This window comes from Schistocerca serialis, chromosome 6 (assembly GCF_023864345.2).
Source record: "Schistocerca serialis cubense isolate TAMUIC-IGC-003099 chromosome 6, iqSchSeri2.2, whole genome shotgun sequence".
NCBI classification, from domain to species: domain Eukaryota; kingdom Metazoa; phylum Arthropoda; class Insecta; order Orthoptera; family Acrididae; genus Schistocerca; species Schistocerca serialis.
In genome coordinates, this window is record NC_064643.1 from 721,729,739 (window position 1) to 721,748,231 (window position 18,493).

The following is an 18,493-nucleotide window of genomic DNA, read 5'->3' on the forward strand; positions in this document are numbered from 1 at the left end:
TGGAACTGTACGCAAAAATGGATAACGCTAGATTTAAATGTGGCGGTGGTAGCGTTGACGATTAATCACACCTTTTTTTACTTCCAAACATGAATGATCATGAACACTTAGAGTGTTCAATGATATCAAACACATACACAAAAATAAAATAACGCAAAAGGGTGAATTCAGGATCAACTACTGAAAGTAAAGGTTCTATTGAATCACAATAATTTTATTATAACCTTCAGATCAATGCTGACAAGGGAACCTCCCCATCGCACCCCCCTCAGATTTATTTATAAGTTGGCACAGTGGATAGGCCTTGAAAAACTGAACACAGATCAACTGAGAAAACAGGAAGAAGTTATGTGGAAGTATGAAAAAAAATAAGCAAAATATACAAACTGAGTAGTCCATGCCAAGATAGGCAACATCTCGGAGAATATGCGCTCATGAGCGCCGTGGTCACGTGGTTAGCGTGAGCAACTGCAGTGGGGGAGGTCGTTGGATCAAGTCTCCCCTCGAGTGAAAATTTTAATTTTTTATTTTCAGACAATTATTATCTGTCCGTTCGTTCATTGACGTCTCTGTTCACTGTAACAAGTTTAGTGTCTGTGTTTTGCGACCGCACCTCTAAACCGTGTGATTAGTAGACGAAAGGACGTGCCTATCCAATGGGAACCGAAAAAGTTTGATCGCAAGGTCACACGTCAACCGATTCCTCCACAGGAAAACACGTCTGATATATTCTATACGACACTGGTGACGGCATGTGCGTCACATGACAGGAATATGTTGTCGACCCACCTAACTTGTACACTTGGCGAATGGGTAAAAAGATTCTTCTACCTTGCCCGATTTAGGTTTTCTTGTGGATGTGATAATCACTCCCAAAAAGTGATCGGACGGACAGATAATAATTGTCTGAAAATAAAAAATTAAAATTTTCACTCGAGGGTAGATTTGAAGCAAGGACCTCCAGTACTGCAGCTGCTCACGCTAACTGCTGGACCACGGCGCTCGTGAGGTTAGGTAGTCCTTGATGTTGCATATCATATGCATAGACTATTCAGTTTTTCACAATAAAGGATGGCAGCCAAAAACAGTTGCAAGATAGAACTTTTGTTTATTAAAATTCTTGACCAAGGTTTCGGTACATATAAATATACCTTCATCAGAAGTACATTTCCTGAATAGAAAGACACATTCATTAGAAAAGCCATATCAACGAAAGTGAGAAACAGAAGCTTAAATAACGGTGAAATTGCTAAAGTAATACAGGCACACAGTCTTTAGTACTTACTAAAATTACATCATGCACTGGAGAATAATGAAACAATTATGCCAAAAGGCGTCGTCAGTAATTAAAATATCATCTTCATTTGTACGACATGTGTAATGGGTACAGGATCAAAGCGAACATTTTAACAATGTTACTTCGCCTATGAACTGTTGAGACAAGAGTGTGAAGGCACTAAGGTAGATTGTTTCGCCGAGAGAGGGCACTTGCATGTGCCAGACTCGCGCATATTACAATCCATAAATACATACATAAGCGCATCAAAATTATTAAAGGTTGTGTTAATTCAAACTTTGTCTTAATAAATAAAGCGTATCACGCCAATTAAAGACATTTATGTAAACTATAAATATAGAACCAAATTTATCTGTGTCCTAGTGTCAAACGGATAAAGCTTGCGCTTGGAACATCTAACGAGAGAGGGCACTACTGTAATGCGCGAGAGTCTCGCGTAATGTAGGCAGTGAAATACATACTAGCGAAACAACCAAAATGTTATAATAAAACGAAACCATCTGTCTGTATGAATAAAACAAAGTAGTCATTTAACCACACATACACATTGAAATTCATAATTAACAAACATCACAATATGTAGATCCCAACAAGATAGGAAAAGCGCATTTCACCGGCATCAACAAGCAAGAAATGCCGGTGAAATGCGCTTTTCCTATCTTGTTGGGATCTACATATTGTGATGTTTGTTAATTATGAATGTCAATGTGTATGTGTGGTTAAATGACTACTTTGTTTTATTCATACAGACAGATGGTTTCGTTTTATTATAACATTTTGGTTGTTTCGCTAGTATGTATTTCACTGCCTACATTACGCGAGACTCTCGCGCATTACAGTAGTGCCCTCTCTCGTTAGATGTTCCAAGCGCAAGCTTTATCCGTTTGACACTAGGACACAGATAAATTTGGTTCTATATTTATAGTTTACATAAATGTCTTTAATTGGCGTGATACGCTTTATTTATTAAGACAAAGTTTGAATTAACACAACCTTTAATAATTTTGATGCGCTTATGTACGTATTTATGGATTGTAATATGCGCGAGTCTGGCACATGCAAGTGCCCTCTCTCGGCGAAACAATCTACCTTAGTGCCTTCACACTCTTGTCTCAACAGTTCATAGGCGAAGTAACATTGTTAAAATGTTCGCTTTGATCCTGTACCCATTACACATGTCGTACAAATGAAGATGATATTTTAATTACTGACGACGCCTTTTGGCATAATTGTTTCATTATTCTCCAGTGCATGATGTAATTTTAGTAAGTACTAAAGACTGTGTGCCTGTATTACTTTAGCAATTTCACCGTTATTTAAGCTTCTGTTTCTCACTTTCGTTGATATGGCTTTTCTAATGAATGTGTCTTTCTATTCAGGAAATGTACTTCTGATGAAGGTATATTTATATGTACCGAAACCTTGGTCAAGAATTTTAATAAACAAAAGTTCTATCTTGCAACTGTTTTTGGCTGCCATCCTTTATTGTGAAGAATTTTAACAGTTGCTGCTGCAGCCATGTTTAAAATCTTGAACTATTCAGTTTGTATATTTTGCTTATTTTTTCCATACTTCCACACAACTTCTTCCTGTTTTCTCGATTGATCTGTGTTCAGTTCTTCAAGGCCTATCCACTGTGCCAACTTATAACTAAATCTGAGGGGGGTGCGATGGGGAGGTTCCCTTGTGAGTAAAATATAATGAACAATTTACGAATTATCCTCCTGACTGGCATTGGCAGTGAACTGTGTTAAAATTGGTCCAAAACGCGATCTCTTATAACTTGGCTGACCGACTGACATCGACACAAAACGTAAAATACGAAGAACCACTACACCCCAAAGCACCGTGAAACCTCTGTGGAAATAGCAATTGCACGTGATCCAACTATTTAACGTTACTCGTAGCACAGGCCGAAGCGGGAGCCATCTCACTGTAATGTTCCTGTTGGAGCGGCTGTCTGCGACGGCGACGGCGCGGCTGTGCGGTTGGCGTGTGGCGTCTCGGAAAGTACAGTCCCACACTACTCGGACAACAGACCGCTGTCCATAAACTTCTCTATTTGCAACGATCTTCCGGCAGCAAAGACTTGGCGCGGCTAACGTCCACTCAGAACGGAAGACCAAGAGGGGAGACGACTTGGCTAACGTCCTCTCAGTACGAGAGCCCAGAACGGAAGACCCTTAACCGAGAGTCCAGCGAGATCGCTCTTCACCTTTGTTTTCTCACCTCAACTTTTACCGAGTGAATCACATCAGTAGAAGCTCTCAAAATACCCAGTTTGCCAGCGCCGACCAATGTATGGCCTGGGAATAGAACTCTTTTCCACCATTCTTTTATTTCTACCAAATTTCACAAGTAAACTCCGCCCTCGCCGGCTAGGAAGAACCACAGCTGTGACCAATAACACGTTTACTGGAAGTTTTCTCCCAAGAGACCACTCGAGATTTTCCTGGCAAGATTCCCCGTCGTAGTGAACACAGGTTATTGCATTGAAAGTTTTGTTATTCGGAACTCCTGGCCTGCCCTACTTGAGTTACTCGAAGGCGTAAAATTAGTGGGACATAGGCGAGAGCACGCACAGGAAAGCCCGTCCAGCTGTCCACTGCTCTGTTTTGGTAAACACTTGAACACCTGCAGCCGCACGTCCTTCAGAGGTTGGCGACCGCTGTGGCCGCTCTAAACGGATTACAGAAATCCCCCAGTTCACCATTCATACCATTAGGCTGTGGCCCTCGGCGGCTAGGCGGGGAGGTAGCCGAGCTCTGTCTCGCCTACTGCCTCTCCGCAAAATCTTATAATCACAAAATCGCGGAATTCTCGCGTGCCGATGGGTTTCCACATAGATTTCCTACACCGTAATTTAGAGCATTACTCCAACAAAACCTAAAGTGTCACGTTAAATGGACTCGTGTAAGGTGCAAGGCCGTTGCCACCTTACAAGTATTTCAGTCGCGCAGTGGACTCTAGCTATGAGGTCCTCCGCTGACGTTACAGATGTGCCATACACCTTATCCTTCATACTAGACCACAGAAAACATTCGAGAGGTGGCAGATCTGGCGACCGTGCTGAGCATGGAACTGGTGCACCTCTACTAATCCACCGCGCTGAGGTGATTCCGCTCATAGACATCAATGGGTGCTGTAGGTCCATCGAGTTGCAGCCAGATCGGTCCTGTTCGTCTGTTTGGCATATGGCCAATGATGTGTGTGTGTGTGTGCGTGTGTTTAGTGCAGAGCAGTGAGGCAGACACGCGCGCCGCGGCTGTTGCAGTGCTCGGCGACGTGCGGTGCGGGCGTGCAGACGCGCGCCATAACGTGCGGCGACGCGGCGTCGCCAGCGCCCCCGGCGCTCTGCGACGCGGCGACGCGGCCCGTCCAGAAGCAGGCCTGCCACTCCGGCGTCGTCTGCCCAGGGCCCGTCTACCGCACAGGTGAGTCTCTCCCTCTCCCTCTGTCTCTCTCCCTCCCTGTCCCTCTGTCTCTCTCTTTCTAAAACTCCCCAGAAGAATAATATACACTCCTGGAAATTGAAATAAGAACACCGTGAATTCATTGTCCCAGGAAGGGGAAACTTTATTGACACATTCCTGGGGTCAGATACATCACATGATTACACTGACAGAACCACAGGCACATAGACACAGGCAACAGAGCATGCACAATGTCGGCACTAGTACAGTGTATATCCACCTTTCGCAGCAATGCAGGCTGCTATTCTCCCATGGAGACGATCGTAGAGATGCTGGATGTAGTCCTGTGGAACGGCTTGCCATGCCATTTCCACCTGGCGCCTCAGTTGGACCAGCGTTCGTGCTGGACGTGCAGACCGCGTGAGACGACGCTTCATCCAGTCCCAAACATGCTCAATGGGGGACAGATCCGGAGATCTTGCTGGCCAGGGTAGTTGACTTACACCTTCTAGAGCACGTTGGGTGGCACGGGATACATGCGGACGTGCATTGTCCTGTGGGAACAGCAAGTTCCCTTGCCGGTCTAGGAATGGTAGAACGATGGGTTCGATGACGGTTTGGATGTACCGTGCACTATTCAGTGTCCCCTCGACGATCACCAGTGGTGTACGGCCAGTGTAGGAGATCGCTCCCCACACCATGATGCCGGGTGTTGGCCCTGTGTGCCTCGGTCGTATGCAGTCCTGATTGTGGCGCTCACCTGCACGGCGCCAAACACGCATACGACCATCATTGGCACCAAGGCAGAAGCGACTCTCATCGCTGAAGACGACACGTCTCCATTCGTCCCTCCATTCACGCCTGTCGCGACACCACTGGAGGCGGGCTGCACGATGTTGGGGCGTGAGCGGAAGACGGCCTAACGGTGTGCGGGACCGTAGCCCAGCTTCATGGAGACGGTTGCGAATGATCCTCGCCGATACCCCAGGAGCCACAGTGTCCCTAATTTGCTGGGAAGTGGCGGTGCGGTCCCCTACGGCACTGCGTAGGATCCTACGGTCTTGGCGTGCATCCGTGCGTCGCTGCGGTCCGGTCCCAGGTCGACGGGCACGTGCACCTTCCGCCGACCACTGGCGACAACATCGATGTACTGTGGAGACCTCACGCCCCACGTGTTGAGCAATTCGGCGGTACGTCCACCCGGCCTCCCGCATGCCCACTATACGCCCTCGCTCAAAGTGCGTCAACTGCACATACGGTTCACGTCCACGCTGTCGCGGCATGCTACCAGTGTTAAAGACTGCGATGGAGCTCCGTATGCCACGGCAAACTGGCTGACACTGACGGCGGCGGTGCACAAATGCTGGGCAGCTAGCGCCATTCGACGGCCGACACCGCGGTTCCTGGTGTGTCCGCTGTGCCGTGCGTGTGATCATTGCTTGTACAGCCCTCTCGCAGTGTCCGGAGCAAGTATGGTGGGTCTGACACACCGGTGTCAATGTGTTCTTTTTTCCATTTCCAGGAGTGTATTTTTGACAGGGCACAGTGCATATCCTGTGTATTTGTGTAGAATGTACAAGACTAGGGCACAGATGTGCAGCTTTGAATTGGTTGGCACAACTGAAGACACAGTGGAGCTCTAATCGTCCGGAGTGACTGGACCCGATCCGGATAATCGAATATCCGGATTTGAACAGTTCTCCGGTCGTAATTTCTCCACAATATTTCGGCAAACGTACACGCTGCCATCTTCAGGTGGTTCCTGACGAATGCTGTGCTGTTCCTCACGGCGCCCTATATATACTAGCCGTTTCTCCCTCCACCGTTCCTCTCCTGGTGTCTTCGGTCAACACCGACTCAAAGGAAGGCCTCGGCGCTTGTTCGTGACGTCACGTCAGCTAGGCACGGCGAACGCCAGGTCTGTTGCAGGCATACGCATAATGGTGGTGTCTCCCTCTCTGACACACGAAAATATGAAACTATTGGTGGTAGTTGACCAACACAAATTGTTCTGAGAGATTTCTGTCATCAAAAATGGCTCTGAGCACTATGGGACTAAACATCTGAGGTCATCAGTCCCCTAGAACTTAGAACTAATTAAACCTAACTAACCTAAGAACATCACACACAACCATGCCTGAGGCAGGATTCGAACCTGCGACCATAGCGGTCGCGCGGTTCCAGACTGAAGCGCCTAGAACCGCTCGGCCACTCCGGCCGGCTTCTGTCATCAGTTAATTGTGCAATTCATTACACTTCTCAACAAATAGTGAACTCCTGAACTTAAATTTCCACCTGTTTTAAGGATTGACATACAAAAACAACTTCATGGTCCAGCAGCGTGCTTCTTTATCTTATTTGTAAATCTGAGGAAGTTACGTTTCTACTGGGTTGCTTTTACAAGAAATTATGAACATATTGGTGCTCTTCTTTAGGTATCTTGGTTGACTTTGGGGTGAGGATCACTGAATATTAATGAAATATCTTGCGATTGTACACCTTGGGGGAGAGGGTGGCGGACAGAAGAAGAGGCAAAAGAGAGATACTTGTTTTATCAAATAAATTTTTTTTATCTTATTAAGTTTCTCCTTTCAGTTGCAAGAGAGGAATATTTATCTTTTCTTATGTGCATGTTTAAAAAAGTTTAAGCTCAGCAGTACTTTAGAATTCCTTTCGTTGAAAACGACTGTAATCTAATGACTGGCAACAGTTGGACATTTACACATGTAAATTGGTTCACATTTCCAGTGACGATGTCAAACGAAAATAAATAAATAAATAAAAGAAACGAGTTAATTCTAAGGGGGTTGGGATAAGTTTAGATAACAACACGGATCAAGTAAATATAGTTACTTGAATGTAAAATTTCCGAAGCTTGCAATGGGGCAAAGCATCTTCTCATATTGATCTACGTTTGTTACGACAGGATTCAGTAATACAGAACTATGATCTTCATTTGTAGCTGTACGATAGTAAGAAAATCTTTCATCTAAATAAAACTGCACAATCCAAAACAATACCAAACATTTTGTCCAAAAATGAGAAATTTATAGTGATAAGCATGCCCAGGCGTTTCTGCCTGCAACAGACCTGGCTTTCGCCGTGCCTAGCTGACGTGACGTCACCAACAAGCGCCGTTGCCTTCCTTTGAGTCGGTGTTGCTTCGGTGCGGCCGGCGCGGCGGCTACTGGAGGTGGTGGAGGAAGCGGCGCCTGGGTCTGAACTGGGGTCTGCAGTCTCCCTGCTGCCGCCGTCTGGAGCGGTCCTCGATCTCTGGGACCGCATCTTTCTCTCCAGGCTGAGTGCAGGGTTCCAAGCCTGACTACGCTGAAGGCCGCTGTCTTTATTAATTAGATCGTCCTGAAGTCGGATTTCGATGGCCTCTTTAGTAACGCAGTCCCAGAAGTAGGAGGATTGACAGAGTATTTTTGTTTTTTCATAGTCCATAGTATGACCAGTCTTTATACAATGGTCAGCCACGGCTGATTTAGTGGTTCAAATGGCTCTGAGCACTATGGGACTTAACATCTCTGGTAATCAGTCCCCTAGAACTTAGAACTACTTAAACCTAAGTAACCTAAGGACATCACACAACACCCAGTCATCACGAGGCAGAGAAAATCCCTGACCCCGCCGGGAATCGAATCCGGGAACCCGGGCGTGGGAAGCAAGAACGCTACCGCACGGCCACGAGCTGCGGACGGCTGATTTAGTGACCTGGCGTAATCCGGTATGGCGCTTGTGTTCGCGGCACCTCTCTTCCACAGTGCGTACTGTCTCCCCAATGTATAACTTTCCGCACTGACAGGGAATTTGATAAACGCCTGGTTTTCGAAGGCCTAGGTCATCTTTCACTTAACCCAGCAGAGTCAAGGTTTTTGCATGGGGTCGGAATACACATTTCAAATTGTGTTTCCCCAGGATTCTACCGATTTTTCTTGAGGTGTTTCCGACAAACGGAATGCACGCCAACGACTTGTGTTCTTCTGTTTCTTCTTCTTGTTCTCTTGGCGCAGTCTGTCTGAGTGCGTGTCTTATTTGCTTCTGGTTGTACCCATTTTTCCGAAATCTTGTCTCGAGGTGCTGTAGTTCTGCTGGAAGGCTCTCCTGATCGCAGATCGATCGTGCCCTGTGAACAAGTGTGCGCAAAACGCCTCCACGCTGGGAGTTGTGGTGGCAACTGAAGGCATTTAGGTACAGATCTGTGTGTGTAGGGTTTCTGTATACACTGTGTTCCAGCTTGCCGTCAGGTTACCGCTTCACTGTAGGGCACCATCCTGCTCCACCTCCATCGTGAACTGTACGTTGGGGTGCAGCGAGTTGAGGTGTTCGAGAAATTCATTTAAGCTGTCCCGTCCATGTGGCCAAACAAGGGACGTGTCATCCACGTAGCGGAAGAAGCAAGTTGGTTTTTGTTTGGCTTGTTCTACTGCCTTCTCCTCGAATTGTTCAAATTGGAAATACGCCGGGAAACTTTAATGTGTGTGAAATCTTGTGAGACTTAACTGCTAAGGTCATCAGTCCCTAAGCTTACACACTACTTAACCTAAACTACCCTAAGGACAAACACACACACCCATACCCGAGGGAGGAATCGAACCTCCGCCGGGACCAGCCGCACAGTCTATAACTGCAGCGCCCCTGACCGCTCGGCTAATCCCGCGCGGCCGGGAAACTTCAGATCAAATATCCGGATAATTGGATAAATCATTAAAACACGTCATTTCTTTTTAAAATGGACAAAAACTCATGCAAGGCAAGAAGACGCAGCTAAAATGAAAGGATACACGGGCGAACATACCAAATCGAGTCATGTTCCAGTCAAGAAAAGAAAATGGGATGACTCAGCGTTCACAGAAATATTTCGCTAAGTAGTGGACGTCAAGCATAAAATAGCATAAAATAACACAGAACGCTGCCATGGTACCTAGAAAGGTTGAAAGACAAAAAGAAGAAATTCCTAATTAGGAAGGTAAAATACTAACAGATTCTACTCAAATTAAAACTGTGTGCCAGACTGAGACTCGAACTCGGGACCTTTGCCTTTTGCGGGGAAGTGCTCTACCAACTGAGCTACCCAAGCACGACTCACGCCGCGTCCTCACAGCTTTACTTCCGCCAGTACCTCGTCTCCTACACTCCAGTTTTAATCTGCCAGGAAGTTTCCTATCAGCGCACACTCCGCTGCAAAGTGAAAATCTCGTTCTGGAAACATCAACCAGGCTGCGGCTAAGCCATGTCTCCGCAATATCCTTTCTTTCAGGAGTGTTAGTCTTGCAAGGTTCGCAGGAGAGCTTCTGTAAAGGTAGGAGACGAGGTACTGGCAGAAGTAAAGTTGTGAGGACGGGGCGTGAGTCGTGCTTGGGTAGCTCAGTTGGTAGAACACTTGCCCGCGAAAGGCAAAGGTCCCGAGTTCGTGTCTCGGTCCACCACACAGTTTTAATCTGCCAGGAAGTTTCATATCAGCGCACACTCCGCTGCAGAGTGAAAAGCTCATTCCAGATTCCAATCACTTTGAGTAACAGTATCTGGTGAGCTAACCTGTCCCCACACACCAAAAAAGTGATCAAAAACCGACCATATATGATCATCTATGGGATTATGCATTTTATACTTGACCTGAAACTGTCTCACAGCAGCTACGTAAGCTGACTCAAGACCAACCGGCGCCTATTCCTGTTTGGCGCTCGCTTACAGGCTATAGGCGACACAGGCAGATTCCAAACGAAAAAAGACTGATAGGAAGTACAAATAACAGCAAATAAAAATGTCAATACGTTGATGAAAATTACTCAACAAAGGATTAAAAATAAAAATAAATAAATTTAATCCAATTAATCGTATAAAAATAATAGTCATTTTGATAAATATTTAAATAAAAAATTATTTGTTTATGACCTCACGAGACTCAAACAGACAACCTTCAGCTGGTGAGGACGGTTTCTTAACCACTACGCTACGCCACCACCTCATATTACTGCATTATACAGGGTGATTCAAAAAGAATACCACAACGTTAAAAATGTGTATTTAATGAAAGAAACATAATATAACCTTCTGTTCTACATCATTACAAAGAGTATTTAAAAAGGTTTTTTTCACTCAAAAACAAGTTCAGAGATGTTCAATATGGCCCCCTCCAGACACACGAGCAATATCAACCCGATACTCCAACTCGTTCCACACTCTCTGTAGCATATCAGGCGTAACAGTTTGGATAGCTGCTGTTATTTCTCGTTTCAAATCATCAATGGTGGCTGGGAGAGGTGGCCGAAACACCATATCCTTAACATACCCCCATAAGAAAAAATCGCAGGGGGTAAGATCAGGGCTTCTTGAAGGCCAGTGATGAAGTGCTCTGTCACGGGCTGCCTGGCGGCCGATCCATCGCCTCAGGTAGTTGACGTTCAGGTTTCATAACTAACCTTTTTCGTAGGACTCTCCATACAGTTGATTGTGGAATTTGCAGCTCTCTGCTAGCTCTGCGAGTCGATTTTCCTGGGCTGCGAACAAATGCTTGCTGGGTGCGTGCTACATTTTCATCACTCGTTCTCGACCGTCCAGAACTTTTCCATTTGCACAAACACCCATTCTCTGTATACTGTTTATACCAACGTTTAATACACCACCTATCAGGAGGTTTAACACCATACTTCGTTCGAAATGCACGCTGAACAACTGTCGTCGATTCACTTCTGCCGTACTCAATAACACAAAAAGCTTTCTGTTGAGCGGTCGCCAACTTAGCATCAACTGACGCTGACGCCTAGTCAACAGCGCCTCAAGCGAACAAATGTACAACTAAATGAAACTTTATAGCTCCCTTAATTCGCCGACAGATAGTGCTTAGCTCTGCCTTTTGTCGTTGCAGAGTTTTAAATTCCTAAAGTTGTGGTATTCTTTTTGAATCACCCTGTATTTATTACTCTGCAGACCCAGTCACAATGACGATCTGCTGCCTTCAAAAAGTTCGTTCTTATGCAATGTCTTATGAAGCTTACCTACTGTAGGCCGATCTCTCCTTTGACGGTAACTGAATATGCCACGCTAAATCGTGTCTTGAGCGGGAGGATCCATTACTGTTTTGCTAGTGCTGTGTATTTAGTGTGCGTATTCTGTAACCACTACTGTGTGTGTATTTTTGTGTGTGTGGTTATCATGTCTGATTAAACGCGAAATAAAAGGGGCAGACTCAGGACTCAGGAACCAAACACATCAAGAAAGAAAGCTGGACAAGGAATTGGAAATGTACTGAGCATTTGTTGTGACAGTTTGCCAACGGCGAACAGTTTGAGTGCGACGTCGAGCGCTCCTTTTGGAGAAAGACAGCTACAATCCGCGAAGTGTCTACCAATACGTAATTTTAATCTGACCATAGAGTTAGTTCTCTGTGATAGGTAGGACGGCTACCAGAGCGCGTTAGTGTTTTGTGTTACACTACTGGCCATTGAAATTGCTACACCACGAAGATGACGTGCTACAGACGCGAAATTTAACCGACAGGAAGAAGATGCTGTGATATGGAAATGATTAGCTTTCCGGAGCATTCACACAAGGTTGGCGCCGGTGGCGACACCTATAACGGGCTGACATGAGGAAAGTTTCCAACCGATTTCTCATACACAAACACAAGGTGACCGGCGTTGCCTGGTGAAACGTTGTTGTGATGCCTCGTGTAAGGAGGAGAAATGCGTACCATCACGCTTCCGACTTTGATGAAGGTCGGATTGTAGCCTACCGCGATTGCGGTTTATCGTATCGCGACATTGCTGCTCTCGTTGGTCGAGATCCAATGACTGTTAGCAGCATATGGAATCGGTGGGTCCAGGAGGGTAATACGGAACGCCGTGATGGATCCCAACGGCCTCGTATCACTAGCAGTCGAGATGACAGGCATCTTATCCGCATAGCTGTAACGGATAGTGCAGCCACGTCTCGATCCCTGAGTTAACAGATGGGGACGTTTGCAAGACAACAACCATCTGCACGAACTGTTCGACGACGTTTGCAGCAGCATGGACTATCAGCTCGGAGACCATGGCTGCGGTTGCCCTTGACGCTGCATCACAGACAGGAGCGCCTGCGATGGTGTACTCAACGACGAACCTGGGTGCACGAATGGCAAAACGTCATTTTTTCGGATGAATCCAAGATCTGTTTACAGCATCATGATGGTCGCATCCGTGTTTGGCGACATCGCGGTGAACGCACATTGGAAGCGTGTATTCGTCATCGCCATACTGGCGTATTACCCCGCGTGATGGTATGGGGTGCCATTGGTTACACGCCTCGGTTACCTCTTGTTCGCATTGACGGCACTTGAACAGTGGACGTTACATTTCAGATGTGTTACGACCCGTGGCTCTACCGTTCATTCGATCCCTGCGAAACCCTACATTTCAGCAGGATAGTACACGACCGCATGTTGCAGATTCTGTACGGGCCTTTCTGGATACAGAAAATGTTCGACTGTTGTCATGGCCAGCACAGTCTCCAGATCTCTCACCAGTTGAAAACGTCTGGTCAATAGTGGCCGAGCAACTAGCTCGTCACAGTACGCCAGTCACTTCTCTTGATGAACTGTGGTATCATGTTGATGCTGCATGTGCATACATCCAAGCTCTGTTTGCCCAGGCGTATAAAAGCTGTTATTACGGCCAGAGGTGGTTGTTCTGGGTACTGTTTTCTCAGGATCTATGCACCAAATTGCGTGAAAATGTAATCACATGTCAGTTCTAGTATAATATTTTGTCCAATTTCTTCCTGGTGTAGAAATTTTAATGGCCAGTACTGTACTAGAAGGCGTTGTAGGGTATAAAAGCGGTGTGCACGGCACCAGATGTTGACGGATCACTGTTAAGGACACGGAGATGTTGCGAACTTGGGTGAGACAGCGTTATCGGCACCGAGCACAGTTTGACAGGGGATTCATTGCGGGCCTCCATTTGGGCAGCTGGTAGAATCGTGCAAATCTGTGGCGCGTTTGGATGTGACAGGGGCTCGATCTTGAACTCCGTGTGAACGTGAGGACAGGCAGACTCGACGTTAGGGTTCTGGTCGACCACTTGTGGCCACTACAAGCGAGGATCGCCATACTGTGCACTACGCACATCGTGACGCCTTTACATCTGCTCCTGCCATTCGAGAACAGATAATAGACTCACGGCAACATTCTGTGTCTTCCTGCACCGATGATAGAGAATAGCAGAAGCAGGACTAGAGACATACTGTCCCATGGACAGACTGCCGTATCAACACAACACAAACGGCGGCGCGTGGAGTCGTGACGCGACTGGGAAGCATCGGCTACTGATGAATGGAGTCGCATTGTGTGGAGCGATGAATCGCGGTATCTACACTGCCCCAGGCGTCTGTAGTTGGCAAGTTTGGAGCTAACCTGCCCATTCTTTCAATAAAATACAGAAGTGTTGCTCTGGGCATTATGGTGCGGTCAGCTATCGGCAGTTCACAGTTGGTAGCGGCTGAGGGAATTCTGACGGACATCCTGCGTCCTCATGTATTACCTATGTGACAGTATCGTGGTGCCATTTTTCAACAGAGCAACGCTCGTCTACAAGTTGCACGTGTCTCTACAAACTATCTGTGTGATGTCAAGGCACCCGGATGGCTGGCGAGATCCCCACGTCTATCCCGGTGCCATTATCCAGAATATCAAGGACCAGTTACTAAAGGTTGGGGTCTAGTTTGCTTCAGCAGAGGATACAACGACTCTACGACTTCAGTCCCAGCCGAATCAATGCGTACGTCAAAGTCTGAGGGGCACGACGTCATACTGATAAGCAGGCTTATGTTGCCATTCTTTGTAAATCTGACTCATTTTGATAATCACTGAAATAACATCACAGGCCATAAAATTTCATTTCGTTTCCTCGTCCCCTTCTGAATCCGTTACATTTCTGTCGGGTAGTGTTAAACTAGACGATTATGTAAATAAAAGATACTCGAGCAGTAAAGTAAAGCCACTAGCATTCAAAACACTTGATTACGAATAACAGACCAACTAGTTCTAACGACCGCTGCAAATGGAGAAAGATTAGAGAGATTAGATTAGACTAGTACTTGTTCCATAGATCATGAATAAGACACTTCGTAATGATGTGGAACGAGTCAGGTTAATAAGTGGTGTCCATACAAGTAATTACATTACACAAAATATTACATGACACTTAATAATTTTTTTTGGGGGGGGGGGGGAGAGGGGGGGGGAATTACCCACTTACTATATCCGAAAATTCATCTAATGACTAGAAGGAGCTGCCATTAAGAAATGCTTTTAATTTCCTTTTAAATGCTATATGGATATCTGTCAGATTTTTTATGCTATTCGGTAAGTGACCAAAGACTTTTGTGGCAGCATAATTTACCCCCTTCTGAGCCAGAGTTAGATTTAACCTTGAGTAGTGAAGATCATCCTTTCTCCTAGTGCTGTAGCCGTGTACACTGCTATTACTTTAGAATTAGTTCGGATTGTTAACAACAAATTTCATAAGTGAAATATATATTGTGAGGCTACAGTGAAGATCTCTAGCTCTTTAAATAAGTGTCTGCAGGATGATCTTGGATGAGCTCCAGCAATTATTCTGATTACATGCTTTTGTGCAGTGAACACTCTTTTACTCAATGATGAGTTACCCCAGAATATGATGCCATACGAAAGCAGAGAATGAAAATAGCCGTGGTAAGCTAATTTACTGAGATGTATATCGCCTAAATTTGCAATGACTCTAATAGCATAAGTAGCTGAACTCAAACGTTTCAGCAGATCTTCAGTGTGTTTTTTCCAGTTCAACCCCTCATCAATCCATACACCTAAAAATTTTGACTGTGCTATTGCAACCCTTTTGTAACCCGATGTATTTCCCAAAACAGTTTTAACCGTCCCATCCCGTATACATAATTAAGGTGATAACAGCCAGTGACCCCTTCAGTGCAGATGCACACCAAGTTCAAACTCTTACGGGAATCTGCGAGATGGCGCGAGTAATGAGGCTAATAAGGAAGGGCACTACATCAGAAGTGTGTAGCATAAGTTGAGAAACTGGGTCTGACGAGAGACGTGCTACAGTAGTCCTCGCAGTTGCGGTGACCACTTGTCCGGAAGGCGTAGTAGTCGACGTATCTGCCTTCGTAAGCAGGAGACCTGGGTTCGAATCCCAGTCCAACATAAATTTTCTAATTGGCTTATGTTTGAAAGTACAGACACCAGATACATAAAACTGTCTTAAGTTACATCTTATGCAGTTATCTCTCGTAAAGGAGACCTCCACAATTACAACTTTCGAACAGGCACTAAATACATGAGCTAGTTAAGTACAGATGCAACCGTCACAAAGCTGCACTACAAATAGATACAACTTTTTACGACCTAGTTGGTACAATACTGGCTCTCACAGTTAAAAATTCTGATGAAACGACATTGCATTTAACAAATAAAGGATAATTACATCACAAAGGAACAACCATATTCAAAAAAGTATGCGCTTACATGGTTTTTAAAGCATGAAAAGTGCCACAAAATTGCTGTGGTTTACGGTATCGATAATGTCGAACGAAAATGCTACGAATCAAAAAGCTAATAGCTTATGTGACTTACACAAATTTTAGTTTTGACTACAGAAAACAGCCGCGCGGGATTAGCCGAGCGGTCTTGGGCGTTGCCCGTATGATAGCTCAGCGTGTTCGGTCAGAGAGCCGGTTGTCCTCTGTAATAAAAAAAACTGAGTGGAAAGATCAACAAACGAACTTTAACGGACTTCATGTGGCGTCCGCAACGACCAAACACAGCGATCAACAACGAACAAAATGGAAAAAAGAGCGCTGCAGTCATAGACTGTGCGGCTGGTCCCGGCGGAGGTTCGAGTCCTCCTTCGGGCATGGGTGTGTGTGTTTGTCCTTAGGATAATTTAGGTTAAGTAGTGTGTAAGCTTAGGGACTGATGACCTTAGCAGTTAAGTCCCGTAAGATTTCACACACATTTGAACATTTTTGATCTACAGAAAACAGCATGCCTATTTTGGCCCAGGTATTTTGGACATGTGTTTTCCGGAAAATATGAAAGGACTGACGGTAGGTTACAGAATTTTATAAGATTAAACAAGATTCCTGTTGTGTGCCACTACCTTCTTGGTGGTACTGGACGGCACAGTTGCAGCACGAAAGAGTGGCGCGAGGTAGACAGATGCCTCCCGTCTCGGTTAATTTGATTCTGCAGTCTGCACAGCAGCACAAAAGCGTTTCTCTGTTGCAGGAGAAGAAGAGGAGGCGCTTCCGGGACAGGACCACACGCAACCCTTGGTGCAACCGTATCCGCCCACGGACGGCAGGTAAGAAATTGTTCAAGACACCTACACGATTGTAACTCAGAGCAGTTCAGTTATACAGTAAAAGCTTTCATATGCGATGTTTTATTCCTAGGAAACATATATTTTGGGCCTATATTGCAGCCTTTAGCATTTTTTTTTTTTTTTTTTTTTTTTTTTTTTTTTTTTTTTTTTTTTTTTTGCGAGTTTCGTTTCGTGCTGCATTAGACATCGCTACTGTGGAAATGAGTACCGCTATCGGCACTGAAATTATCCGATATTTACTGCTTCGGACTACGAATTCATACCAATTACTATACTGCTAACAATAGGAGTGGTTGTAGTTTTCAATGCGAATTTAAGTACGTATCTCCTTTGTTCACAACGATGTCTCCTGCAGCAGAAAACTGAACGTTCGGCGTAATTTATGTTAAATATCACGACTTTAGTTCGAACATCCATATCCTATCGTGAAAAAAGAGGTTTTCCTCGTTAGTCCTGATGTATGGCATAACGGATAGATCGGCACAACTCAATCCAATAGAAAGCTTTCGCATGGCGCACCTGTTGTTTCGAAATCTCTGCACCAAGTAAGGCCTAGATATTTTTCAACACGTTAAAAATATCGTTGTTTATCCCTTACACAGATTCTATACTGTGCCAGTAGCAAAATACATTTAATAGTTTCTTTTTTTTTTTTTGTTACGTTATTGTACCCATACCATTATTAATGCTGAGCTCCATTTTCTCGAATCTAATCCTAGTTGTTAAGTCGCAGGGTATTTAATCACAGACTAACATGTTCCTGGTGAAAGTGGACCGTTAATATTTCCCTGTTACCGGAACTACTTCCATTGCTTTACCAGTCAAAGCAGATATTACCTCACTAACATCTTTCTGTAAGCAGTTGTGGCCTCAGCCCTCGAATGGCATGAATCCCGAAGTCATCTGCATGCTTTGAGAACGTTACAGGGCACCGTAAACATTTACGACTGTCCATTGTGTGTAGGTTACAAGTATAGTTCTCAAAGAATGTATTTATAAATAGGCCTACTTTACAGAAGGTATATTAAATGGTGCTTTAGTTTGTACCAGTACTGTTCATGTGATGCTTTCATAATTTGTTAGTTTATGGAAAAGTTTAACTTTGAATGACTCATTGTCTTTTCATCTATGAAAGCAAAGTGTACAAACATTCAAAAACTTCGCAATTGTAATGTCCTATGTGTAAAATAGGCTAGCCACAATTTAATTTTGTATCATGTTTACAGTTCTTGTGGTTGGTTGCATGGGCCCTTGCTCAAAAGCCATTTCAAACGAATAAACCTTTGTTGTTTTTGACTGTGGTGCAGAATTTGCTAACCAAATACATTTTAACAAGGCATCACTCTCCAAAATCAAGTAGGCCTAATACTATCTTATCAAAAAGTGACCCCAGGTGTAATTGCACAATGAAGTGTGTA

General features: G+C 45.0%; 1 protein-coding gene across 1 annotated transcript in view; it reads left to right on the forward strand.

Moving 5' to 3' along the window:
• The window catches only part of LOC126485046 (protein madd-4-like), a 697,683-nt gene that overhangs the window by 376,996 nt on the left and 302,194 nt on the right, over window positions 1-18,493 (forward strand). Inside the window, exons 8-9 of the mRNA XM_050108648.1 lie at window positions 4,530-4,731; window positions 16,979-17,054. Of these exons, the coding sequence (XP_049964605.1) occupies window positions 4,530-4,731; window positions 16,979-17,054 (278 nt within the window). The remainder of the gene's footprint in view (window positions 1-4,529; window positions 4,732-16,978; window positions 17,055-18,493) is intronic.